Source organism: Phalacrocorax aristotelis, chromosome 3, assembly GCF_949628215.1.
Source record: "Phalacrocorax aristotelis chromosome 3, bGulAri2.1, whole genome shotgun sequence".
Classification (NCBI taxonomy): Eukaryota; Metazoa; Chordata; class Aves; order Suliformes; family Phalacrocoracidae; genus Phalacrocorax; species Phalacrocorax aristotelis.
This window is the reverse complement of record NC_134278.1, coordinates 75,212,790-75,240,321: the sequence shown is the minus strand read 5'-3', so window position 1 is coordinate 75,240,321 and position 27,532 is coordinate 75,212,790. Positions and strand designations below refer to the sequence as shown.

Genomic DNA, 27,532 nt, shown 5'->3' with positions numbered 1-27,532 from the left:
ATCCCAAGCACTCAGTACAACATAATTTCTACTTAAAGTAAGCAGGTGTCTAGCCTCGCGAGGTTTTAGAAGGGAACTCATGATTCTATGTACTTTTTGCTTTCAGTTGCAGAAGACTGACTGTGTGACACAACAGCGCCCATTCAAGCCTGCTTTCCTCATCCTGTATTCAGCCACCTCCTGCTTCTGGTGAGTCACTAGTCATTTGATTCAACAAGTTGTTCTGAAGCAACACTAGTGACCTAATATGCAAGAGAAGCCATGAAATGGTTCTGCAGTGCAACTTTTCCAAGGCAAAGACCACTTGGGAAATGCGGAGTGAGCTGATGTTGAAATCAGGATAACACATGGGTGAGCAAAGTCTGACATCCTCACTGGATGAGTTTGTGCGTGCAGTGTGAGGTTAAATGTCTGGTGAGGAAGAACACTAAATAGCTATCTAGGGATCTTAAGCCTAAAATTATGCTATTGAACTAAAATGAACTAAAGCTTACCCCCAAATAGTAAAAAAGAGAAAAGCCTAAGTCAAGGAAACACAGTAAAGAAGGAATTCTTTAACAAAAAAGTAAAATTAAACAATTTTACAGACTTAATATTGTCTGGATCTGAAAACAGTCCTTTCCCTGAGATTAAATGGAAGTTGTTCCTTATAAATCAATACAGGTATGCATGGCTGAAATTACCATTGGGACTCCAGTGTTAGCAGAAATTCAAATTCTGCCTGGACACATGATTTCCCATGCTTTCCAGCAACATTATTTCTGTCTATTCTCTAGCAAAGAAAGACCTAACCATTTGAGAACAAAAACATGCCCCACAAAACAAGAGAGTGCCTTTGCATTCCCTAGCACCCAGTACAAACAATTCAGCCTGATTTGGTAATCCATCCAATTCAAGGTTGTTTGAATGGACACACCGTGGCAAAGGGGGGCACAGCATGGGAGAATGATTAACTTAACCCACCTGCCTTGTTTGTTTGATGCCGCCTCACTCCCGTGCGAGTCAATAAAACTTTGTGCACCAACACACACAGCTTCCAGCACCTGCCAGCTGGGCCAAAATGGGGATTAGCAAAGCCGCAGCTGCCTTTCTCTTTCTTTTCTTGCTCAGTTCAGGTAAGAGTCCTTTGCCTTCTGCTTGCCTAGGTGAGACGGGGGCCAAACGCTTGCAGGCTCCATTTGGTGAAGGTAGGTCTGTGTTGCCATTTACCTGGACGATGATGGACTTGGGGCTCGTTGGCCCGCGAGAGTTGCTCTTGAGCAAAGCGAGAGCTGTGGTTGCTCCAGTGTCGCGTTCGTTAGAGACACCAGAAGAGCAACAGCCTTGGTGTCTGCCTGGGGAGCAAGTGGCTCCCTGCAAACATGCCCCATGGCCAGAAATGGGGGCACCCTTGGAAAGCAGCCCCAAAGCCTGCTACAAAGGCATGTCTGTCTCTGGTTTCAGCAGCCTTTTATCCCAGGGTTGTTTGTTTTCTCTGTTATTGCCAAGTACAGTGATCCTTATTTTGATTGTTTTAAACTTTGCAAATGCATTGTGAAAAACAAACTCATGACGAAAAGTAAAAATTGTTCTACAGACTAGAGTTTCATTCTTTTTAATAGCCACAATCTTAACATGAAATTTTTCATTCCATGTGACAGGGAGGCCAAAATCTGGTCAGTGTTAACTTCTGCAATATTTTTGGTGCTGCAAGAATATTTTTGTGGAAGATAGTACAAAATAATTTGTAACATACAAGAACTGAGTAAGGCTTTTTACATATACGTTTTGGTGTTTAGTAGACTGTAACTGTTACAGAAATTTTGAATAAATACTCTCTGCTCTGAAAACTTTAGGCTTCAATGAACTATGGGATTCAAACGGCACATCTTCTTTCAGGCCTTCTACACAGCCTGTTGTGATTGCAGTTAAAAATATAGTTATGAGTGTGCCAACATATATAAAAAAACCCAGTAAAATATACAAGCATTTTACACATGTCATTTTAAAATATTAAAAAGGTACCTGTTAGAAAAATGTATGGGTAGATTTTAGCTAGGAATATTAGACACGTGCCCAACATAAAAATTCTAGATATTATTTAATGTTAAGAAAGATCACCTTAATTTAAATTCTAGATTTTAAGCTCTGTTTTTGCAGAACAGCCTTGTGCAAATCAAACACACTTCTCAAATAACTAAGAATTTTATACTGGGGAGGAAAATATAGGATTTGGGCTTTTGTCTGCAATACTCTGCTTTTGTTTGAAAATCCTTTTTCAAATGGCAGTAAATATTTGCATTTCAGAATAAGGCAGTAATACATCTTTCTAACACTGAAAAATTCTGTAGACATGGGAAAAATGGTAGCAAGAAAATTTACTGCATTTTTATTCAGCTTGCATATATTTCCCTTTTTTTTTTTCTTAAAATATTATGCCCTACCAGGTAATTTTAACAGAAAAAGAGAAAAAATATTTTTATGACCCTGTCAATATTTCTAAAATCAAATGCTGCAACTATAATGGCAATATTATTGCAAAGTGTCAAAACAGAATTAAGGTTGCATGGAAGCTGTACCATAGCAGGAATTCTTTCCTTGTATTTCATGTCGTCGCAATATCCCTATGATATTGTTTTAACCTAGTTTAATGTCTTATCTCAAAACCTATTTCTTCTTAATGTAATTTTTTTAAAAATAACTAGTGGAATCAGTAATTCCTGTGCCTGTCACATGAAATTTTATTGGATCATTTTCACTTTATCTTTTTTAGCAGCTATCCTTTTCTTTCATGCATGCTGTTAAACTGGCAACGCTGAAGGCCAAACTCTTCCCTAGTCTACATGCAGACAAAAACCTCCAGTAACTTCTCTGGGTTTGCAGTGGTATAAAAGGAAGCATAATTTGGCTTTTGTGTCTATTTTATCAGTTCTGTCTTGTAGGTGCAAAATGATCTTAAAGAAAATACTCACTGCAAGCTAAGCTAGAACTCAGGTGAAGGAATTTAACTGTACCAGGAGGCACACGAGCCTGCTTCACACCACAAAGGAGTGTTACTCAGGAAAGGGAGGAGTAGTTGCCTTCCTCAGCCTGAAACACCCCTGTGGAGCCCCCCAGTCACAGGCTGTGGGTCTGAGTGGGACAAGGCTGCCTTCTGTCCCTCCTGCTGGCATTGGGCTATGGCCAAGGAAGAGAAGGGTCAGAAAAAGATGAAGGAAGTCTCTCTCTTCAGCATGGCTGTCATGCGTAAGGGGGAAGCCAGGGTCTAGGTCATACCCTGTATGCCTTTTATTCAGCAATCGTGTAAAGCAAGGCACAAAAACAGGGCACGAAGCAGGACTGAGGTGTGTCATAAAGACCATGGGCCAGTTGTCTGGGGTGGAAGCCATGCAGAACGGTTATGTCCCAGAGCCTAATGTTTGTCAGTAGAGTCATATGCTCATCTGATAAAGAAACCGTAAAAGTCACAGGAGTCATGCAACTCTGTGACTCTGCAGCAGGAAGTCATGAAAGTCACAGTTTTAGGATCTATAGCTAAGCATTCAGAGGTTGCATAGCTGTACCAGAAAAAGAAAATACTAAATGGCAAAGTCCTTTACAAGAAGGATTGGACTTGAACAGTTTTGGAGCTTATCACTAAACATAGCTTTATTTCTTAGCATTCTATATATTTCACATGCAGCTGTAGCTCAGAGGTTGTTGGGTGAATTTATTGACCAGTTTAATGTCTTGTTTTAATTCACTGCAATGAAGGGCAACACCTGCTACTTCGATTATTAAGTAAGTCCAATACAGAGTTATTACAAAAATTATAAACCGAACGTGAGCACAGTGATAACCCCAGTGGCTGAGGATAGCTTGTTTCTTGCAAGAGCAAGAGCATTTGAAAAGAGGCAGCTATCGGGTGGCTGATAGAACTGAAGTCATTCCATGTGGGTAGTTATCAGCAATGGGCAATCATTGTCTCACATCCTCTTGAGTCCCATTTCTCCACTTTCTCCAAAGTACAGACGACCAATATTTTCTTTCTGAAACACCTCACCTTTTTACACTCCTTGGGTCGTCTTCTCTGTTCCCATCACTTTATACCCTAGGTTTGTGTTATTTGTTATGACTTTCAGAATGATACAAAGCACTGTTCAAGCCACTTCTCTGTCCTGCCTTATGTGGGGTTTTCAGTGACACTATCCTTTACCATACTGGGAAGGCGAGATTTACCCGTATTTTTTCACCATTAACCCAGTTATTCCAGCAATTAAATGATGATGTTGTTCAACTAGGTGACAAAGAATTTAACATGAAAGTTTGAAACAAATCATGTCAGCGTTCACATTTTCACCTCTTTCTTTTTCCTTTTAGTGCAAGGAAACATACTAGACAGCTATGTGAGAACAGAGGGAGCTTGGCTGCTCAACCCAAAGCAGCAAATTTATAAGACAAATAGTAAAGAAGAATGTGCGGAGCGATGTGAAACTGAAAATAAATTTACTTGCAGGTAATTTCCACTGGTTCCCATATGTATCTTACGTTGCAAATGATGGAGCAGTCTGCCTTATTTATCAGCAACCTGAACTTTTGAGGGATTCCTTAGGAATATGTGTGTCTGAGGCTTGCTGGAAAAACAAAAGATGTATAGAAACAGAGTGTCTGGGACATATGGATGAAAACAGCAGAAATAGAGACATTAATAAAATTATGTTGAATTTTTACTGGAAATATTATGATATCTTGATTCACGACTTGGCATACTGAAAATCAACTTGACATGGTTTTATCAAAACTCTTGCGCTCCTTTTGCAATAAAGTGTCATAATTAATTGCTTGGAAATTTAGGACAGCAATAATGACATTGCTTACGTTCATGGCATTACCAATTATCTTGCAGATATATCTGTTATTCTGAATTTTACTAGAATTTGGACTTACGTAACTTCTATTTCCTTTGAGAAGGAGTCGGCCATGTGAACCTTAATGATCCTAAACCCTAATTCCAGCCAAGTACTCTCTGCACTTATGTTTAACCAGGCCAAGGGGCTAGAAACCATGAAGGATTCTGGCCGGTCTGTACCACTGGCCTTTGCTCAGGCTCCTGTCTCAGGGGACCCTATTGTTTTGAGCCTAAGGCTTCTGAGCCTCCTGTGCCAAAGCCTCAGAGCCCATTGAGTTTCAGCTGTACAGCAGGCAACTGAAGTAATGAGGAAGGATATCCGTTACTGTGGTGGGAGGCTGTCCTCACATATGAGACAGGGAGGATTTCTCTTCTAATCTCCATGAGTCCTTCATCTACCACTTCTGCAGCATATACCTTTTTGAACTCAGCAGACTAATGGTCTGCAGGGCTGTTTCCAGCACTTGGTTCTCCATCCATCCATCCATCCATCCATCCATCCATCCATCCATCCATCCATCAATCAATCAATCTCCATCAATCAACACAGGGATACCCTGTTGCTGACTTTTTAAATGTGTTTTGTAACTTTGTGTTTTAAATTAAAAGGGAAAATGAGACTTATTTTAAAGAGGTATAACCCTGAAGGATGACAGGGGTTTGCTGACAGTGTCAAGTACCACTCATTCCCTTTGATCCTACTCCCCTCTCTGAAAACCACACAGAGAGGGCAGAGGTTCAGCAGTACTTGTCTCAGGAAGGTAGGGAGGAAGGCAGAGAGGGCAGGTCTGTATATTCAGATTATATATTTACAGTTTGCAGAGGATTAGTGTTCTCTTTTGAGGCATATTCAGATAAAGTGTCATTCCTTAGACTCTGCCTCAGTTCTGAGCCTACTATCACCTGACACTGGGATAACATCAGGGTTATTTTGCTCTTGCCTCCCTAATCAATTATGTGAGATCTATTACAACTAGTAAAGAACAGATGCTATCTGGCAGAGGAGGATCTGGGGGAAGAAATGTAACTGTTAAGCAGAGCTTTAAGGCCAAGCCAGCACTGCAGCACCTCCACCACATCAGTGCTTCAGACCAATGAGTTCAGATCAGTACTTCAGACTTGTTATCCTGCCTTAGCAGTGTGTCAGACCATGCTCATTCGCTACACCCCTACTTGTAAATTTAACATTACTGAGAGACAGGCTTGGATTGGGGGTAACACTCCCCAGTGTAATTTTGACCCAGGGCAATCAGCGCTCCCCAGACAATGCACAGACACCATTCCCAGCACTGAGTCCAGATGTGATCCAGATGTGTGTGCGAATTTACATGTACAGGCACACCGGGATCGTGCCAGCTGGTATCAGGGCTACCGAATGAGCTTTGTCAATATTTACATTCCTGGTATAGGCCTACCCACTGAATGCCATGTTCCTATTGCTCTTTTTTCATTCAGAAACACTAGCTGTAGAAATTACTTAGACTGTCAGTTTTCCTTAGATGATATTGTAAAAGTTACACCATCCACTCCAGTTTGCAGACTTACGGTCTAGATATTTGCTGAAAAGACAAATGGCAGTGTTTTCCAAAGCACCTACTCTGCTTCATATATGATGACTCAGTTATCATAACAGAACAGTTGTCACAGGGTGATTTAAAGTCCTGGCTTGTCATGTTTTCCTGTTCCTTTGTAACTGCTGAATACTGTAGAGTGTCTCGCTTCTTGACTGACCACTAATTCTTTTGAAATAAGGTCAAGGTCCCTTGTGCATATATCCTCTTCAGCATGTTCCCTGTAGTCTCTGGCACATTATAAATCTCCTTTTTTATCCCTTGTCATAATTTTTTCATGTAGCTCCCTTTCAACCTAAGTTTGGTATGAAGACTTAGGACTCAAAGTCACCATTGAAAATGGGAGCTGCAAAGCTTGGTGATTCGTGAAACATTACTCAATCTTAAATATCGCTGAAGTGTAGTGCTTGCTAAAATTATAACAATACTAGAAAAGATGTTTAGGAAAATAATGCACACATGCAGCTATTGTTTCTTACATTGCTTTCTCCTCTTAATTTCAACAGGGCCTTCCTATTCACCAGTAAAGACCAACAGTGTTTAACATTGGCTGAGAACACCAAAACAGCAGTGATATTCAGAAGAACAAATGCAGTTCTTTATGAAAAAAGAAGTATGTCTATGTCTTTTTTATATTATTTCACTGAGATATGCTTTACAGTGGGACTCACATAACACGGGGGCTAAGCCTTCACTGGGTCAGATGAAGTGGGTAAGTCAGCCCGTACCTAACACCTGGCTTTTGCCACATTACTTGTAAAGCAGTGGTGCTAATTTTTTTTCCCCCCAGATTAGTGCTTCAGCATCTTTCCTGCTCCCTAAATCCTAGGGTCCACAAGACAGAAAAAAGCACTGTTGCTTGGGGAATGCAGATGGTGCTGAGAGTAATGGCGGTGCTTAAGAGTCCCTTCTCTCCTCTCCTTTTAAACTGTCCAGTAACCCACAGCCGCATCTTCTCTGTCTGTGCTGAGGGTACTAGGAAGAGCTACTTGTCCTGGTTTCTGAGACAGACCCACTGGAAAAATGATGGAAAGTACCAAATAATTTCATTTGTATGACTAAAGAAAAGTCACAGTTTACTTGGGTGGGGCTTAAATCAGCTTTCTTTTAGTTGCACACATTGTCAGAAGTATTCAAGAGTTAACTATGCTTCAGATAAAAATTATCTATTTTTATAGTATTAGCATGTCATTATATGATCTTTCTACTCTTCAATTAATGAATTTGGTGAAACTTTTATCCTAATCTATATATTTATTGTATAATTAATTGTCTTGTTGAATTTTTGTATTCACATTTTGTAAATGTTTTATTTCTGATCAGTTCTGTCATTGGTGAGGATTATGTGACATAAGTGTATTTGACATCCTTTCTGAAAATAGGAAGTCTTCCTTTAAGAAATAGCAACTATCCAACTCTCTTTTATTATCTCTTATACAAGGTGCAGACAACCGATGGGGTTTTGAGACTGTTTATGAATTACAAAATCAAGAATTGACCTCTTGCTATATGCAGGGAAGAAGGAATGTGTTTTATTTTTAATATAACATAAGTTTCATTGTGTTGTCCTCTGACTTTAGTAATGCACAGGGGAGAAAAGGTCTCCTTTCTGATCATTCAGACATGTAAGATAACGTGGTAAACTTTGAGTAGAATTACTACTGCTCTGTGTTAGAAGATTTCATGAACATTGCCTTTCACCATTTGCTTATTTGTAAGTTTTTAAAAAACATTAATGCCTTTGAGAATATTCAGAAATCGGAAACTATAGTATCTACCAAGAATCTGGTCTCCTTCCACAGATAAAGATGCATGAAGAGGAAAAATGAACCAGGTTCTCAACTGCTGCAAATCGTGCAGCTGTTTCAATAGGCCAGTTTCTAACCAAAAGTCAAGAATCACAATAACTAGACTGTAAATACCAATGGCCTCCAGAAAACTACATCCTTACTCCTCTGTTGACTTGCAAAGACTTGTAGGGTAAGATAATGCTATGTGTATAGCACCTACAAGAAGATTTTATGTGGTAGTTCAATAGCTTTAGCTGGATTGCAGCTGAGCACTCAAATGAAATTTTTTTCAGACATTGTGGATAGAAGAAAAATAATTTTTTCACAGGGAGGGTGGGAGAGCACTAGACCACATTGGCCAGAGAGGCTGCGGCGCCTTCATCTTTGCAGATATTGCCTGGACATAACTCTGAGCAGCCTCATCCAGCTTAGGAGCTGGCCATGCTTTTTATGGTAGTTTGGACCAAAGACCACTGAGGGTCCTTTTCAGTCTGATATTTTCTGAAGCCTACAGCTGGATGCTTTATTTTGTATATGTAACTGACAGGTAATTTAATGTTTTGAATGTTAGGTATTTTTATTATATCTAGAAGCTGGTAGGAATTTCCCTGAATCATGATTAAGTAATGATAAGAAATCTTCTGTAGTTCCTATTGAGAAGAGAAACTGACTCGGTCAATTGGCAAGCAACAAATTTTAAAGGCTGAACAAATAACCTATATCTAATAATCTGTACTGATTTTGCTTCAGTATTTTGATCAGGAGCTAGACTGTGATTCTCGTTTATTTTTTTATTCTGTATTTGCTGAGGTTAGAACCTGGATGACAGTCCTGCAATATTCAGTGAGGATTTGTTACAGCATCCTCTTAAGCCTTTTGAGGTCATAGACATGGATTTTAGTTCCTTGAAAAACAGAACCCCATCAGTAAAGGTGTGAAAAACTGTAGTTTTACGTAACAAAAATGTCCAAAACTTGCACGTCTACCAACAGAAAACAAACGATGGACCTAGGTATCGTAAACATGAAAAATGCAGCCTGTTGTGTGTGATTCAGATGGTTTCTCTGTTGCTCATTTCTTCGTTGGCAGAGGGTCTCAGATAATTATGTATCCATTCTAATGACATTATCAATTTAATCTGTTGTTACAGAACAGAAGGGAAAATACAGCTTTTACTTAAGCAGTTCACATCACTGGCTCCAGCAGCTGCTGCTGTCCTCATACCTCAAGGAAATTCCTTTCACATGCCCAGATGCTCTTGTGATACTGTTGCTGAAACCAACATTATTTTTTCAGTTGAAGCAATTACTTGATGAGACCTAATTACTCCTTAGCATTACGTTCAAAGATTGGTATAAAATCCACAGGTTTAAAAATTATTTTTTCTATGGTATGTGCTATAAAAGAGAAAGTTAACCTTCTCTGGCTTATAGAAAAAGTAATAACAATAAAAGCTAGCATTTGGGAATTTTTCTCCACATATCTGTTTGTAAATAGTTAACCCAAGGGACATGGGTTAAGTTTGGGGATCAAAGTTAGTTATTTGTCGTCAGACAGAAAAAATCCTAAAGGTTATATAAACGGTCAAAAGTTTACGCAAACAAAAACAGTCAGCACTTGGCTGATTAAATGTTCAGTTATTGAAGTTTTTAATGTTAATTTATTGCAAAACTGTTTAAGGGATCCAAATGGCTTCCAGCTAAGTTTCTAGAGTAAACTTGCCCATATATATACACGTTGAAATAAAGAAGTGCGTAAAGGTATATCTATAAATCCAGATCTAAACCGCTTATCGTCCCACAGAAGAACTGGACCTTATTTCAGATTCAAATATTAATTATTTTCACTTTTAACAAGACATATCTGTGTAAAATGGCATTATTTCTCCAGATTTATGTTAATCTTCTGCTTGAACGTCAGCTTTGGTATAACTTTGATGCTGAGAAAAGCTGATGCAAAACTGGGTCTCTACAAATATCTGATTTGGTCACTACTTGAAGACATTGAGACAAGCCAAGTCACAACCTAAAAGACAGATTGCTTCACTGCAGCTGGAAAGGAGGAACTGTCTGATGAAATATGCCCCGTGCATAGAGAAATATTAAATGAGTTTCCTACTTAGTTTTCCAAGCCAGAGGACGTGTTTCCTGATGGTGACTATCCTTAAACTGCAGATATAGATGCTCTGAGGGAACGTGTCAAGATCTGAGTTCCTTCAGCCGTGCCTTGGCAGATCCGCCCCTTGCAAGCCTGCTCTCCCCTGGCAGTCACCAGCTCTTTGTTGGGAAATATGATTGTTCAGTCCTCCCAGGAAAACCTTGAGTGCTGCAATGGGGTTATGGTTGCTCCTTCCTCATGGGAAAAAAATTACAACTTTGAGCTTTCAGTTCTCATTTAATTTAATAACTTAAAACAATTACATATTTTCAAGGCTACCAATGCAAACCTCAGGCTTATTCAGCATTAAAATTCCACTTGACTTACATAAAGACGGGATTTCATTGCTAATTCTTTCATTCCTTCATTTTCTTTTTTTTAATGAAGGTACTAGGAAGTTCCAAAATCTAACAGTACAAAGCATATATAATATACACCTTCAAACAAATACCTATTTTATCTTGCCGAGCAGAAAGTCATTGTTTTGTCATATCATGAATTAATTACATTTCATTCATGGCATGGTGAACTTTAATGAAACAATGTCATCCACATTTATATGAACTTTAAAAAATTGCTTAGTTAGACAGATAAAATGCTTTGTGTATGCATCTGTGATTCTGTCCTGTTATCTTCTTCAGCTGAATTCAGGTCGCTCTCTTTTAAGGTTTGATTTTAATAACTGTGCATAACTATAATAACATCATAGGAGGCACTGAAAACAGAATGTGTTTTTATTTTGTTATAGTGCATATTTAAATGTTAAAAGCATATTTTATTATTTAAATCTACTATAACATGTTCTCAAAAGAACTAGGTTGTGTTACACTTATTTCTCTGGAATTCTGGTTTGGAAGTTTTTTGCTTTCACATAAATTATTCAATGCTAATTAATTCAACCTAGACATCAGATAACTGGTAGGTTTTTACAAAGTGAGCTGTCTATTTCTGATGGCATAAGAAAGTAAAAATATGACCAAAAGTATTTAAATATATTAGCATGAAAACTGATTTTGTATATGCTAAAATCCAATGGGCATGTCATGATACTGATCAATTAAGCACATATCATTTCAGTTTATCTTCTAGAATGCAAGGAGGGAAGAGGGGTGGATTACAGAGGAACAGAAGCCAAAACTCAGAAAGGTGTGCCATGCCAGAAGTGGGTTGATAATGTGCCCCATAAACCAAAGTAAGGCCTTTTTGTATACATTTATATTTTTCCGAAATTTGCTAAGCCATTTACATGTCCTAAGTAGTCTTATAAGCATTTTTTTCATGTTAAAATTCTTCTTATAAAATATTTTTCTACACTTATCTAGAATAAGATAATTCTCTAGTCTGAGTTGTAACTGAGAGACCTGAAGTTGCGGCCACAAGATCAATAGGGACATTGTCAGTCTTGGCAGTTGCATTTAAATTTTGTCATCCTTATGTGAGCAAAACATTCGACAGGGAAGTGCCTGGCTCTGCTGAATCATGAATTTTCCATTAATATCAACAGGGCAAAAACTTCTCTTGGCTAAAGGTATAACATGTGGCAGATGAGATAGACGTACATCATTTTATCAGTGAATACATAGACAATTAACAGGGCAGTATTTCTTGTCTTTAAAGAAAAACACCTAACCGGGTTTATTTAGTAACCTTCTATTGAAACGGCATAGTATTCAGGTTACAGAGAACTCTCCCTGTCAGCAAATACCTTCTCCTTGTGTCTCCCAAGGAACATGTCCCAGAGGAGACTTTTCTCTACCTGCTAAACAGTACCTCGGCTGAGCAAAAAATACCAGAAACTGAACAGCTGAAGTAAATGCAAGTATTAAAGGCATGGCTGGCCTTAGAGGCACCATATTTCTTGAAGTCTATAGCTATGGCACTTCGAACTCTTCAGCAATGGCACACAGTAGCAATTAGGACTTCTAATGAAAGACATCTACAAAATAGTCCTCAGATAAATATTTCATTTTTAGAGTCCTCAGCTGAACAATCAAGACACTTTCCTTATTCTCTAATCTCATTTAAATTCCGTTCCAGTTACACACCTGAAAAATATCCCAATGCGGGACTGGAGGAAAACTACTGCAGAAATCCTGATAATGATGGAAAGGGACCCTGGTGTTACACCACAGATCCTGATACCAGATTTGATTACTGTAACATCCCAGAGTGTGAAGGTTTGGATACACATACCTCTTTCTTTCCTTTTTGGAAGCTGTGTTCAAGAATGTGAAGTTATTCAGATACTTTTATTTTTGATCCAGTATTTTTTTCCAAACTTGAGTTTAGTTCAACCTGAAACTTTCCAAAGACATTTTCAACACCAACAAGGGAGATACCAAAAGACCCCCCCAAACAGCTTTACAAAGTCTTCTTTTTTTCCCTAGATAAGAAAATTGTCTATGAGCGTATTTATATATTGTAACCCTTGAATTGAATCAAATAACAGTTGCTAGTGCAAAAGTCAATAAAATATGACAGCAGCAAGGCACAAATTGTAAGTTATAGCTTAGTAGTTTTAATTTAGCTCTTTTAAATACTATAGTTTGTAATGTGGTTTTTATTCTTTTAATGGAATACTATAAATGTAATCAACCAGTTGAAGTAATCTTAACAAGAAAATTAAGCTTTTACTTTGCCAAAAAAAGTCAGTCCTTGTGCTCTGATCAGGCTCTTGAGCTTCCTGTGAGATTAATATGAATGTTTATGGACTGGTTCCTCAGGGACTTTCTGTCTCTCTTGTCTTCATTCTGCCTTGCTCCTACAGTTGAGTGTATGCACTGCAGTGGAGAAAATTACCATGGAGTAGTTGCAACAACAGTGTCTGGGCTTGAGTGTCAGAGCTGGGACTCCCAGCAGCCTCACTCTCATGGATACCTCCCGGAAAAGTGAGTCAGACTCTGTAATGGGTTGTTTGTTGTCAAGGGTGGCCTGAAAATCACCCTGCCCTGGACAGGATACTTGTTACAACTATTAGTGATATTTTTTTTAAATAATTTTTCCTGTTCAGTTTTCCAGAGAAGGATCTGAAGATGAATTATTGCCGTAATCCCGATGGTGAACCTCGTCCCTGGTGTTTCACTACCAGCCCGACTAAACGCTGGGAATATTGCGACATTCCTCGTTGCAGTGAGTCTAACTTCTAGACTTCTAGACACAAAGACATCTAGACACAAAGACATCTAGAGAGCTTCCATTCAGGGTGGTGCAAGGAGCTAGAACATACAGAAGAGGCCTCAAAGATAAAAGAAAGAATAAAAGACTGCTGACTTTTGTCTCAAAGAAAAAGTAAATAACCTTGAAATTAGCCTCTGATAGTTCTTTTGAGGCTAGACATTTCTGTTGCAGGCATTTCTGGTGTTTTTGCTTAGACCACATCTCCCTTCCTTGATGTGTTTTTCCATGATGAGGCATTTCAGTGGTTCTGATGTTTCTTCTGATGTTCCTCTTTTGATGTCTTCCTGAAAATCTTTTGGCTTGTGTTTTGCTCTTCCAGTTCAGTTCTCCACCTTTTCAATTTCCTTTTCCTCTAAAGGCCTATCCTTGCCACTATACTTTTCCCTGGGGCTTCTCACCAGACCTCATCCTTGCCATCTCTAACCCTCACCAGTTAGAGTATCTCTCTTTTATATCTGCACCTATACCTGTACCTATCACTGATGGGCCTGCCACTTTCACCCCAGTTTTCCTCACATTATTACCACTTGTTCACTTTCCAGCTTTGTTCTGATGGGGCTGCTAGTGCTTGGTAGTGTTGTATCCTGGCTCTTGAAAAGGGGCAGATGCAAATGCCCTTATGGCAGTCTGACTTCTTGCGAAGATGTTAAAATGGATGAAAGAAAAGTTAAGATATTTTTAGATCTTTTCTTTACCTTTTGGACCTTCCAAACGTTTTTGTCTTTAAACCTTACCTGCAAAGGAAGCTATAAAGTTTGCTTAATTATAAACTCAAAGTGTTTTGGGATTTGCTTTTTAATATGTCTAGAAGGCACTGCTAAATTTCAGTTGCTTTTTCTGCAATAGCCACACCTCCGCCAGTGCCTGCACCAGGGCGCCAGTGTCTATCAGGAAGAGGAGAAGACTATCGAGGCACAATATCTGTTACTGAATCGGGAAATACCTGTCAGCACTGGAGTTCTCAATCTCCTCACAGACATGCTCGCACCCCTGAAAACTATCCCTGCAAGTAAGTGAAACCTCTCCATTATTCAGTGTCCGTGAGAAGTACCAAAGCACAGAATTACTTCATTTTTCTTCAACTATGTTGCAAAGTTCTTCAGTTACACCAGCATTCATCACCTGCTGGGTTCCATCTTTTCAATTGTTTTTGCACATTTCTTTTTATTCACCTCTTTGTTCTTGGATACTAGTGTCTCCTTTTCTGACTTTCAAGCTCTGCTTGACTGACTTTCCCTCTTCAGTTCATCCTTTTACTATATTGTTGCTCAGGTGAAGCAATGTGGTGTAAGAAAATGAGAATTATGATATTTGCCTGGGGCTAGATTCTTTCACCCTATGTTTCTGCTGTGCTGCTCTTGGCCTCAAAGTACTACATGAAATACAATCTCTTAGTTCTTCTATCAGTCTAGCAGGTGTCTCATTTAGCACATCCAAAATACCAATGCATTGCAATTATTCATCTAGCAAATGACATCAGCAAATGGCAGCAGAGTTACCCACCAGTAAATACAGGAGTAAACCAGGCAGCAAGGTACATTCTCCTATTGTTCATAACCTTTACTAGGTTTCCATGAGAAGCTTTTCTTAGCCAAGCTTTCTATTTCAGGAGCTTAGAGGAAAACTACTGTAGAAATCCCGATGGCGAGAAGATGCCATGGTGTTACACCACCAACAGAACCGCCCGGTGGGAATATTGCACCATCCCCTCCTGTGATGGGGCAGAGCCAGAGACCCCTGGTAAGAGCAACAGGAGGCATCTGGAAGTGAAGGGTCATCATGGTGTGTTTTGAAAAATCTTGGATGACTCTGCTCAGTTGTATTATTGCTGTCACTCTCAGTGTTGCTGTGTATCAGTTGAACTCCTGAGCCTGGTGTGGAGCCCAGGCTGGTATGTTCAGTCTGGTGGATAAGTGCAGAAGGTTTTAAGTCACCTACCGACCCAGCTCAGGAAAAATTGCAGTAACAAATGTTACTTTGCCAAGTGGCAGTTCCCTCCACCTCTAAACTTTTAAATGCTCCATAGAAAAGTTAATTAGCTTTACATGCCAGCTCCCGAAAGACTGAATCCAAAGTAAAACCTAAGATAATTTAAGAGCACTGAACCAAGACTCCATAAAAAGCAATCAAAAGAAAATTGTCCTTACACAAGGCAGGCTTGTTCCACACATGCATCTGTGACAAAGCCACAGACATTCCCCTACCCTGGAAAAGTTTTGATCCGTATGTGACCTATTCGGATAGTTAGCTGAAATAAATCCCCATGCATGACAGTAAAATTGATGTACAAGTGCTTTTAATCTAGTGTATCATGAAATTTTTACAAACATTTTTGGAAGTCTTCCTTTTGATCTACAGTCTGAGAAGGACTGTGGCATTCAGTGAGATACTCTGGCTTGCTGTTTTCTGTTGGCTTTCTATGCTCATGTATAAATATCAAAGTATTAAGATGCAAGGGACCGGTGTCTGTTATTCACTACAGCTGTTGATGTGCCTGAGCAGGCTCAAATTACTGAGGAGTGCTATCAAGGCAATGGTGTGACTTACCGTGGCACAGCTTCTTTCACTCTCACGGGAAAGAAATGTCAAGCCTGGAGCTCAATGTCACCACACCGACACAATAAAACGGCAGACCAGTTCCCAGATGCGTATGTGTACTTCCCACTTCCATGTTTCATTGGACAATGACCATTCACGAACTCGTTTTGATTTGCATCATCTTTACACAGCAATGATTTTAAAGCTGGGAAGGGAGTGTACTTGATAAAAGATAATCCCTTCCTTTTTTCCTTTTTTAAATGTGGAAACATTTTCTATTAACCTCATCTTGAAACAAACCACAGTTGTAACTATTACGCTTTAGACTAATTAGCTTTGTGTTTCTACATTGCTTCTAAAGGAATTAAAAGTTATCATAAATTTTCCCTTATGCTGAAACGAACTGTTTCTATACATGACCTTATTCATGGGTTTAAGTGTTTGCTTCCTAGTCTGCTGTTCATTAGAGCTTTGAGGAAGGGATTAGTTGTTTTCTTATTACTAATATTTACTATTTATTTATAGCAAAGTGCGAAACACCTATTCCTTCTTAAAAGCTATGAATGTACTTGAAGAAATAAAAATAATTATATCTTTAATATATATAAGTGCATTTACTTATCTGGATTTGTAAATGGTATTCTACTGTAAGCGTTAATCAGTGAATAAGTATTTGGCATGTTTAAATATTCTGGATATGTTTCTTGATTTCTTTATGCTGGAAAAGGATTTCTGTGGCACACTGTACGTGATAAATGACATACGCTAACTCTGTAGAAGACCTGCTTGCTAAAATGTTCTTTCAGGTTCTCCTCAGAGCAGTGGAATGGATGGGAATACAATATGCTTACATTTGTAGGGACCTGAAGCAGAATTATTGCAGAAACCCAGATGGTGATAGCCGCCCGTGGTGCTACACCACTGACCCCAGTGTGAGATGGGAGTATTGCAACCTGAAGAGGTGTGATAACCATGCACAAGTGACTTTACCAAAACCTCCTCAGACAACGCTGGGACCAAAACCTGGTGAGAATAATTTCCACTTCACCCAGAGATGCTCGTAACCAGCAAGTTGTTTTTTTATGGAAACATCATCAAGAATTTAATGAGGGTGAAATACAGGAAACTTTAGATAATTACAGAATTTAATACAATACTGTATCCACTCTATTTTCTGAACTTTCTTGTAGAATTTTGTAGCAGGGTTTCTGCATTTGATTCGAGATTAACATAACATCTTTTATCTACTACATCTGGCAATATTGGAAACACAAGGAAAGAGATGGCTAGCAGTCTCTAGACTACTGTGGGAGGGCTACCAACAATGACAACAAATATAGAGGTGATGGCATTTTGCTGGCAAGTGTTCCAAAAAAGTCTTTTCCTATGCCATGCATTCACATTTCCAGGGCCCCATTTCCCACCAGAGGACAGCTGGCTTTTTTAATTCAGTTCAGATGTGACTTTGTTATGCAGTAGATGGTTAGTGCTGCAGCTTTCATTTTTTTGCTATGTCATGTTCTTCTGGTTAAAAGGCTAATAATTTTAGCTGAACATGTATTCATGCTTTTTAGCTACTGTAAAATGTGGTAGTGGACATATATCAGTGTCCATAAGGAAAAGACTTTATGACTGCATGGTCTTTGTGGTCCTGCTTTCTGGAGTCACAAGGGGTGAAATGAATTTAAGCCTCTTTGACTTACGATTTTCATGATCATAAAGAAAATGTTTAAAATGCAAGGAAATTAAAATGTGGTTGATTGTTAACCATCATTGATACTACATTGTCCTTCTTTCCTTGTACACATATTATGTAGGACATGTAAGTCCTAGTAGCATTTCCTCAAATTTATTTCTGCTTCACCACCACCAAGTATGGATGTGGTCCAATAGCTCACAGCTAAAAATCATTTCCTTTTCCTCTTTCTTCACAGATTGCATTAACGGTAATGGGAAAGACTATCGTGGCACAGTAACAAAAACTGGAAGGGGCAGGACTTGTCAAGAATGGAGTTCTCAGAGACCTCATAGCCATGACTATTTCACTCCCAGAACTCATCCAGAAGCAGGCCTAGATAAAAATGTAAGCAGCTGTTCATTTAACACTTGCTGTCATTGAGCTTTGCCTGCCTTCTTCATGGTCCATCAGCAAGTATTCATGCCAGGTCTTTGTAAATTATTTTCCTCAGTTCAATCCAAGAACCTGATTGTGCTAATTGTTGTTGACATGGTCAGTTTGTATTTCTATGGGACACACAGATGCCTAAATCTCTGTTGAATGCTTCTGCAGCGTAGGCCAAGGGGCTTCAGATAGGCATTTGCTTCTCCTCACTGCTCAGGACTAACTGGAGTTGGTCTGTGGGCAGCATGTCTGCCTCCTCTGCCAGAAAGAGCACCTGGGGTCATAGGTCTCAGTAGTAACAGTGATGGGTGAGATGGAGAGGGATCCAATGTTCAGGGCAAGTTCCTTGAGATATACAGCTGATGGATTGCAGCCCCCATCCTCTACCAATTCCCTCTCCAGCCCTCCAACTTCTGCCACAGCCCATCATACAAGCATATACATGCATCTGACCCATCCTATAAGTCATTCTCCATCTTTAACCTTCATCTCCCTAGACCTAACATATGTACTTATCACTAGCTCTCTAGACTTGTAACATCCCATATAAAATACCTGCCTGGTTTGTGACAAGATCTGTATGTGATATAAAGAGCTTGTCTGATGTTTCCAGCTTGAACTACTTCTTCTCCAGGTACCTGATTTTAGAGCTTGCTTTAGCCAATCCTCTGATGGCATCACCTACCCTGTATTGAATTCCAGCTCAGACTGGGGAAATTCCCCCTGAAAAGCTGCCTGCCATAACTTTTTGGTTCTCGCATTTGTCAGTGGTTCTTGGGGAAGAGAAGCAAATATTGTCACCTTTTTCCTAAGATATGGGATATATTTCAGAGTAGGGAAGGGAACTAGAAAAGTATCTGGTAGCATACAGTTTTGTGAGGTGTCCATGCTGAGCAGACATCATCAGTATGGCCCGTAAGACCTAAAGAGTGACTTAGCTAACCAGGCACCCCACGTAAGGCTGAACACTGCACCCAGCCCCTGGGACTCATAGGCATCACCAAATTGTGCAAGAGCAGCTTACACAAAGCCCACTTGCCCCAGAGTCATGCAACCAGAATGGGTGTGAAAAGGCCTCAGGGCCCACCCTACTGCTCCTACTAACTGCAGTGGAAGCAGGAATAGACAGTTTAGCACTTTAGAAAATCCCATCCTAGGTCAAGATGTCCTACTTTTTGAGAGCACAGAGGTCCAAGCTTGCACTAGTGTGTGGCTGAACACAGTTGAAGAGGTTTCATTTTTATTATCTTTTTCTAAACTCACAGAGAAAATAGAAAAATGGAACCAATTTTTACAAATGGAATTGGAAATCACTGATCAGTGAGGAAGTAAGACATATTTTCCAAATTTAATTTTATTTTAATTTGAAACATGCATTGGTAGGCTTTTTTGTCCCCTGGTTAATAGCTTGTGTCTTTATTCTTTGCTACAGTATTGCAGGAATCCTGATGGAGATGTGAATGGACCTTGGTGCTACACAACAGACCCAAGAAAAGCCTGGGAGTACTGTGACATTCCCAAGTGCCGTAATTATTAATTTAAAGACTAGTGTCTCTCTTTCCTGTAACCTTTTATGACAACTGGAGGATATTTAGTGATTAATCTGAAAGGCTGATCTAAGACAGTGCAATAGCTTTAGACTGCAAACTAAGGCTGTGGGGAAATGATGCTCAAAATCTGTGTCTGAAGTCTTATGAATGGTGCTTATTCCTTGGAGCCCCAAACCCAGCACAAGATGTACCCATACCCCACTGAAGCTCACGGGGGTTTTGCCATGTGTTTCAAAATAAGGCTGTTCCTGAAGAAATTTCCACTGCCTCTGCCTGCTTACCTGGCATAACTATGTGTGTGGCCAGGCTGAATAAAGGACACCGTTATCCCAGCAAAATTTTTCCACGCCCTGCTCATGTGGCTCTGGTTCTGTCCTGGATGTAAATCAGATTTTCCCTCCTCTGATATTGTACTGTATCAGATGTCTGGAAAGTGCATCCGGCCCTAAATATTTAACCAAATGCCCTTGTTTTTGTTACTAGTAATCAAGCCGTTCGGTACTCTGAATGAGGTGGTCCAACAAAGTATACAATGATAAAGTTTTCCAACATTTTGGTTTCAAGTCCTTTCATGTCCATCAACAACAAAAGCTATGCCAGGAGGAGAGATAGTTCCCACGCAAAAGAAGGGTGACTTTCTTGCTGCTTTATCCTCTCAGCTGTGAGCAGCAGAATATGTGCTTTGGTCAAAACCCCAAAATGGAGAAAACAAGAAAAAGAAAGATGTTCCATAACATGCACATCCTATAACTGTAGAAATACTATTGCATTGAAAGTGTTGGGCTGGGGCTCTTAGGGGAAAAAATAGCATTTTCATATGGTTGCTGTACTCATTTTGAAGATCCGATTTCTTTTTAAAATTAGGGGTTTTTTTGTCAGTTGTTCAGCTAAAGAACAGAGAAAACATGGCTTTTGCCTTTAATTTCATTAGTCAGTTCCTTTTGCTGACAACAAATTCTAAATTCTGTGTTGAAAAGAGTCAGTTTCCCATGGCTAAATAAGAACAACTCTTTTTTAATAACTCAGAGAAATCTGAAGTACCAAAAGATCCTGAGACAAGAGTGGGCAAAATGTTGTTCCACAGGGACAGTGATTGAATTTCACATGCTGTACCACCAAGACTAGTCTGAAAACAGCTGCCAGTGCAGCTTTTGCATTGCTGACATCTGTAAGAGTACATTTAAAGAGGTTGGGAGAATTTATTTTTTCTTTCTCTCTGTTTCCTTCTCCTTCCCCTTCTATTTTTTTCTATCTGACTGTAGATCTATTCTTTGTAATTTGTTGACCACTGAGAAGTGTATGTGAAAAAAAATTTGCCAGGAATTTTTAAGTGTTCCAGATGAAGGTAACCTACCAAAATATAGGTGATTCCTGGTATATAATGCCTGCAAAATCAAAATCTGAAGTGACAAATCTATCAGGGTCACCTTCTAGTTTTCTGCATGCATAATAAATGTATAGTAAATAGGCTAAAGTTCCTTATAGTGATTTTTTTTCCCTTATTCGGTAGCTCCTGCTCAGTATGAGTGTGGAAAATCCAAATTCAGACCAAAGCTGTGTGCTCAAAGGATTGTTGCTGGGTGTATATCACATCCACACTCCTGGCCCTGGCAAATCAGTCTCCGGACAAGGTATGGCCATTCCCCAATATATTAGACTTTGCATTCAAGGAAACTTTGCCTCTTCATAGGATGTTATATATAGGATGTGGTTGAAGCATTCCGAAATTGATTTTAATTTTAAAATAGCTGAAAGCTATATATTATGTGTGCTAACCTTAAAGAAGGTCATTTAGACAACCCAGAACACTGTGTTTTGTTATAAATATCTACAGAATCAATACAACTGCTAATTTCATAAACACTTTCACTGAAAGGCAGAATGACTTTAAATCTGGCACTGTATCCTAGAGTAGAATCATCATTGTATAAGTAGAAGCGAAGTCTGCAGTACAGCTAGTACAGATCTTGATCAGTCCTTCCACATAAGCGTTTGATCCTACTGGCAAAGTTATTAGCAAAACTAGGAATCAAGGCCAGTTGCAGAGCTTTCAGACTGTGATCAGAGATAGATAAAAGCCAGAGTCTCTAAAATGACATACATCACTGCACATAAAGTTTTTCAGTAACAGAAATACTGGTTAAGAAGAAAGATCTAGGTGTTTTCATACCAAGCCTAATAAAAATGTCCACACAACACTACCATCATTGTAAGAAATATCATTCAAGGAAAGTGAAATGTTGATTCTTAAGGAAAATGTGGAATAATGTCTTTAGTTTGTAAAGGCATACATGTTAGAAAGATTATCTGATGAACTGCAGTAGAATCCCCCACCTTAAACCAATGACCTTTTCATGCCTTTCTGCTCTATTACAGTTTTGGCCTGCATTTCTGTGGGGGAACTCTGATAGATCCTCAGTGGGTTCTTACTGCTGCTCACTGCTTAGAAAAGTAAGTATCTGTTATAGTCTGCACCAGCATTTTCTTACACTAGCTAGAAAATCAGAGGACCAAAATGGACCCAATAATCAACCTGAGCTGTCTCTCAACTCAGCTTGCAAATTGAGCCAACTCTATTCATCATTCATTAAAACAGAGTTTTGACTGAAGAAACAAAGAGTGGCAGTGATAACTCTTGCCAACTTGATTTCATGTGCTATAATAAGGGATCAAGAATTTAAGTTTATGCCAGAGCTGGCTTTATTTTTCTGGCTTTGACACAGCAAGGTGCCCAATAACCTCATAAGTGGTCTACATCCTGGGTGTGTGTTTGTCAGCTCACCATGTGCAATTGTGTAATTGTTTCCCATAGGTCCTCAAGGCCATCTGCATATAAAGTATACCTTGGATTACACAGAGAAAGAGCATTAGAGCCATCATTGCAAAAACGAGATGTTGAGAAATTGTTCAAGGAGCCACACAGGGTGGATATTGCTCTGCTAAAACTGAGCAGGTACCCATTCACCTGAAGCATTCCTTCATTCTGATGGGACAAATTGACTAAGTAGTGGCTGCTGGTGTCATGGAAATGTGTGTTTCTGCACACAGTGTATTCAATAATTGATTTAAGACCCTCTTTTTCTTCCCTTTCTGCTGAAGCTCCAGTGTAATCCAAGAGGATTCACCTGCAGGGCTTCAGAAAGGGAAAGAGCTGCCTTGGAAGGGGAGGAGGGCTAGGGACAGTGATGCAGGCTGGCAGTGTGGCTGCCAGGAGGGGAGGCAGTGGCAGCAGTGTAGGAGGAGGTAAGGCCTAGAGGAGCTTTTAGTCTGTGTTTCTACATACCTCTACCTCAATAAGGTAGTGAAGATTGAAAGCTGCAGTATTAGGATGATGTCACCCCATCCTGTTTCCATGCTGTGGTGGGGAGATTTATTCTGCCAGCAGGTCTGTCCAGAGTGCAGAGAAACAGTATGTGCATTTGATACAATACCCAGTATGACCCTTCTTGCATCTGTTTCCATTCATCTGAAACCCTTGCCTAGGCACTGTGCAATCAAAATGAATATGTCCAGAGAGCTGCAAACAGATGTGAATATATGGTGTTAGTACTTTGATTCCCGTGGCTGCAATGTATGTCCAAAACAGATGGAGGGTCAACACAACTAATGTGGCTTCTTAATTGAGCTTAGGCTTACCTCCACCCAAAGGCAAGTCAGACTGACTTGGGTTCTGCTGTGTGTTAAATGTCCGGTTTGAAAGTGATTTATAAGTAGTCAGGCTGGATGCAGACAGAGCAAGCTAACACCTATGTGTTACATGCCACTAATTCATACCCCTAAGTAGTTTTGTGATCAGGTTTTGTTGGCTATGCGTTAGCCCAAGTCAAAGCATTCTTTTGGATTTATGTTAGTAATTTTATTTTCAAAAGCCTCTAACTGTTCTCCATTTCATATCTTTTCCTTCTATGTATCACATTCTGAGGCATTAGAGCCTAAAACAAAAGCAGTTTTGTACATCAGAAAAACCCTTTACCTAAAGCTCAGGATTTCAAAGAAAAAAGTCTGACTGTATAGAAAATCTTTTTAGAAAACTGAAGGTGGTATCAGGGATAAATGTGCTAATGATTGTTCCTGTATGAGTGTCCTGTTTGTTTCTTTTAGCCCAGCAATCATCAATAATCATGTAATCCCCGTTTGTTTGCCAAAAGAAAATGCTGTGTTAGGAGGAAGAGAGGAGTGCTATGTGACAGGCTGGGGGGATACAAAAGGTGAGACAGCGTTAACACGTTTGAAAGCTTTGTGTTTGGAGACTGGTATATACCTGTGTCCAAAGTGTATTCTTTTTGTGCCAAAAACACCCCATGCAAGCTTGCATGCATACCTATTCATCAAAATTAATCAGGTACTGCCATTCTTTCCACTGTGTCCCTTTGATTTAGATTCTCCTAAATCACTCAGACTCATGTAAACTGAAACAACCTAAACCAATACTAAAAGAGGAGAATCAGACCTAAGGAGCTGCTAACTCTTATCTCTCAGTCCACTCTGCTTTTCCCAAAACTGGGCTTTTATGCCGTCAGAAGGAAAGTTTTTCTAGATTTAGGCTATTTCATAATCACTTGAAAGTGAGTTTGCTCACTCTGTTGAATGATTTTTTCTCCTAACCAGCCTGTTTCAGGCGGCCTTACACAAATCTAAACATAACTAATTTTCAAAACCTTCCATTCTGTCTTGGTTGAGAAGGTCAACAGTACCTCCTCTGCCTGTTTGCTTCTGCCCATCACGCCATTTTCAGATGTTTACTTCCTACCTCCTCTCTTCCACAGAGAAGAAAAGTCAGATACAGAGAAATAAAATGGCTTGGGAATGACTCCCACAGATATAAGTGGGTACTGGATCTATGGAAGTGGGAAGGTCAACCAAGTACAGTGTGGATTTTTATGGGTAGTAGAGGGTGATAAGTACCATGACAGGGATAATGCTTACTAATTTTGGTATCACTTCATATTATGCATGGAAAGTACATGTACAGTGTATAAACACAATGCTTATTTTACTGCTTATCTGTACCTTGATGTTTGTTTTGTGAAGATGTTCATTTACCTTTGTCATTTATTTTGTTTTGGTTTTGTTTTTATTTGCAAAGGAACTGGTGGTGATGGCTACTTAAAGGAAACTGGTTTCCCTGTAATCGAGAATAAAGTATGCAACCGCCCTGAATTTTTGAATGGTAGAGTCAGAAAACACGAGCTCTGTGCTGGGAATATTCATGGTGGCACAGATAGTTGCCAGGTAAGGAAGTCTGTGAACACCAGAGCGCGTTGTAACCACATTCAGATCAAACAGTGCTTTGATTTCTGGGCTTTAGAGTCTCAGAATTAGCCTTGGGATGTTGCCACACCACATTGCATATGAGCTGAAAAATGTGCATGGATTCTGCCCTTCCCTTGCTCCTTTGTCGGCTGCCCAAGCCAGGTGTATGGAAGCCAACCTAGAATGACTAATGGTCTGATTTTTTTCCCCAGACCACTTTTCTTGCCTTGGCTAGACTAGCTCCCATGTCCAAGTCAGCTCAGTTAACAACCTGAGACATCTCAGTTAGCAGTCAAGGAGCAATGCAGTAGAGTCTGCCATGCAGGCAAACCAAGGGCTAAAGGAACAACTAATTTCCAAGGCTCTCTCCAGAAGTCTACGTTTTGGAATTGAGTTCTTCAGTTTCTTTAAATACTGAAAGGGCTCAGAGAAGCTTAACATACTGAATCAAGATGGAAGCTTTCCTCCCTGAAAAGCTAGACATGACTCTTTAAAGAAGTATGAAAACAGCAGACTGCCTGCCCCAGCCAGCCAGTCTGTGCACTGTGATGGGCAACCAGGCCATGGAGGGGTATGCCGTCTTGTCTTAAGACACATGGCTTGAATGCATACATTCACTTGGTCTTGGATCATCTAGTAACAACGGGAAACTGTAAAGAGCTCAGAGAAGAGACCAAGGGAGGGAGGAAGCGCAGTTTAAGTTACTAAGGGCAATCAGATTCCTTCTCACCAAATTCCCTTACTTAAAACATAAATGTAATACCTGGATGATGGGAAGAGGTGACTTTACAACTGTGTTCACAACATGCATGGAGAACACTTCTCTGGCTAGAGCTCCATTGTTTTCTTACAACTTGTGTGATCCTCACATGCAAGAGGTACTTCTGTTTCTGTGCCTCCTGTGAGAAAGCCACTCTTGCATATAGGGCTGTCCATGAAGGAATGATTTGTTCTTTCTCCATTTAGGGGGACAGTGGAGGACCTCTAGTCTGTCGGGACCAAGATAAATTTGTCCAGCATGGAGTCACCTCTTGGGGTCTTGGCTGTGCGCAGCCCATGAAACCTGGTGTTTACGTTCGAGTTTCCAGTTATATTCCTTGGATTAAGAGTATAATGGAAAACAACTGATCCTGGGTATGGATTGCCCTCTCATGAAAAGCAGCATGCACATTAGAATAAGATTCCAAGTGCAATATTAAGGCTACAATCGTTCATAAGAAAGTAAAATAAATATGATCATCCATTCTAAATTGCTATAAATTAACAGTTATTGCCAAGAAAACCAACTGATGGTGGTTGACCCTCTGTTTGTATGTTCTATGGTTTGCTATGTTTGACAATAGACTTACTGACCTCTGAAATACATGTCAAAAATCCCAACCTCAACTCTAACTGGACGTCTACATTTCAATATTATTTTAGACTCTACGATGACTGTTTCTTCTAAGGTTGACTTTCCCAAGATGTCTTGCTTCTAACAAATGAAGAAAGGAGAATACTTTTCATTTTCTATGACTTGTCTGAGCCTTTTAGCAAATCAATGATATAAACCAAAGAATAATCTCACTGTATATGTCTTGTATGCATGTGAAGTTTTCTTAGAAATGTCCGTTAGCATTAAATAAATGGATGAAAAAAGAGAAACAAACACATTTGGTTTGTATTTTCATATTTTTTATTGACACAGAAACCTATGTGTTAGCAAAAGTACAAATATTGCTTCAGGGATATAAAACAGTGAATAAAAAATAGCCTTATCCTATAGTCCATAGTGAAGACAGAGAAATAACTGTCAATCATTACAGCAAGTAATAAGAATGTGTTTAATGTATTATAAAATTCTGTTGTCCATAGTACCCATCCTGTTTCACTGTATAACTTTATCTCACTGTATAACCATTACAAGTACATTTTTTCTTCTCTAAAAAAAAATTATGTACACATGCCTGTGGTTATAGGAAGTGAAAGCTTAGACCTTTAGAGATGCTTTCCAGGGAAAGCTTGGCTCACGCTTGCCAAAGTGAAATACTTGCTAACTATGAACCCCTGTTTTCATACTGCTCCCCCTGCATATCAGCCAGGCAGCACCCCACAGGTACCTGGGGACACCTGGCTTTGCATGAACTCCTTCCTGCATCTCCAGGGTGTGCTGAGTGTACCCCAAGTAGCACAGTTACTTCCTGGGCTGGAATTTGTCTTACCCACTTTCTGCAGGGCAGAAGTCCACTCCCAGGCATGCCAAGCTGCATGTCATTTAATATAAATTGTCTTTTTAATTTTTTTTATGCACGTATACACAAAAGGAATGAGATGCATCCTAGGGTGGATTTTTTTTTTCTCCCATAGGACATTGTGCTGGTTTTGGCTGGGATGGAGTTAATTTTCTTCACGGTGGCTAGTATGGGGCTATGTGTTGGATTTGTGCTGAAATCAGTGTTGATAACAGAGGGATGTTTTCATTACTGCTGAGCAGTGCTTACACAGATTCAAGACCTTTTCTGCTTCTC

The 27,532-nt window shown here is 39.6% G+C and overlaps 1 protein-coding gene and 1 long non-coding RNA gene across 3 annotated transcripts; both read left to right on the top strand.

The window, feature by feature from the left end:
- The first annotated feature begins 1,004 nt into the window (after positions 1-1,004).
- On the top strand, positions 1,005-26,677 carry LOC142054875 (plasminogen-like). 2 transcript variants are annotated; one of them, XM_075088039.1, is made up of 20 exons: positions 1,007-1,115; positions 4,339-4,474; positions 6,945-7,051; positions 11,463-11,577; positions 12,423-12,562; positions 13,153-13,273; positions 13,396-13,514; positions 14,409-14,571; positions 15,172-15,302; positions 16,045-16,210; positions 16,960-17,126; positions 18,035-18,183; positions 19,655-19,748; positions 21,283-21,403; positions 22,149-22,223; positions 22,585-22,725; positions 23,874-23,980; positions 24,859-25,004; positions 25,992-26,159; positions 26,448-26,677. In XM_075088039.1, the coding sequence occupies exons 1-19, from the start codon at positions 1,061-1,063 to the stop codon at positions 26,151-26,153; spliced, it is 2,415 nt and encodes an 804-aa protein (XP_074944140.1). In that variant the 5' UTR covers positions 1,007-1,060; the 3' UTR covers positions 26,154-26,159; positions 26,448-26,677. The 2 variants fall into 2 exon arrangements, with proteins under 2 accessions (XP_074944139.1, XP_074944140.1); XM_075088038.1 differs by having other exon boundaries at positions 1,005-1,115; positions 25,992-26,677.
- On the top strand, positions 7,058-9,259 carry LOC142054878 (uncharacterized). Its single transcript, XR_012659694.1, has 2 exons — positions 7,058-8,152; positions 8,241-9,259. It is a non-coding gene; the product is annotated as an uncharacterized LOC142054878 (long non-coding RNA).
- Positions 26,678-27,532: the final 855 nt, after the last annotated feature.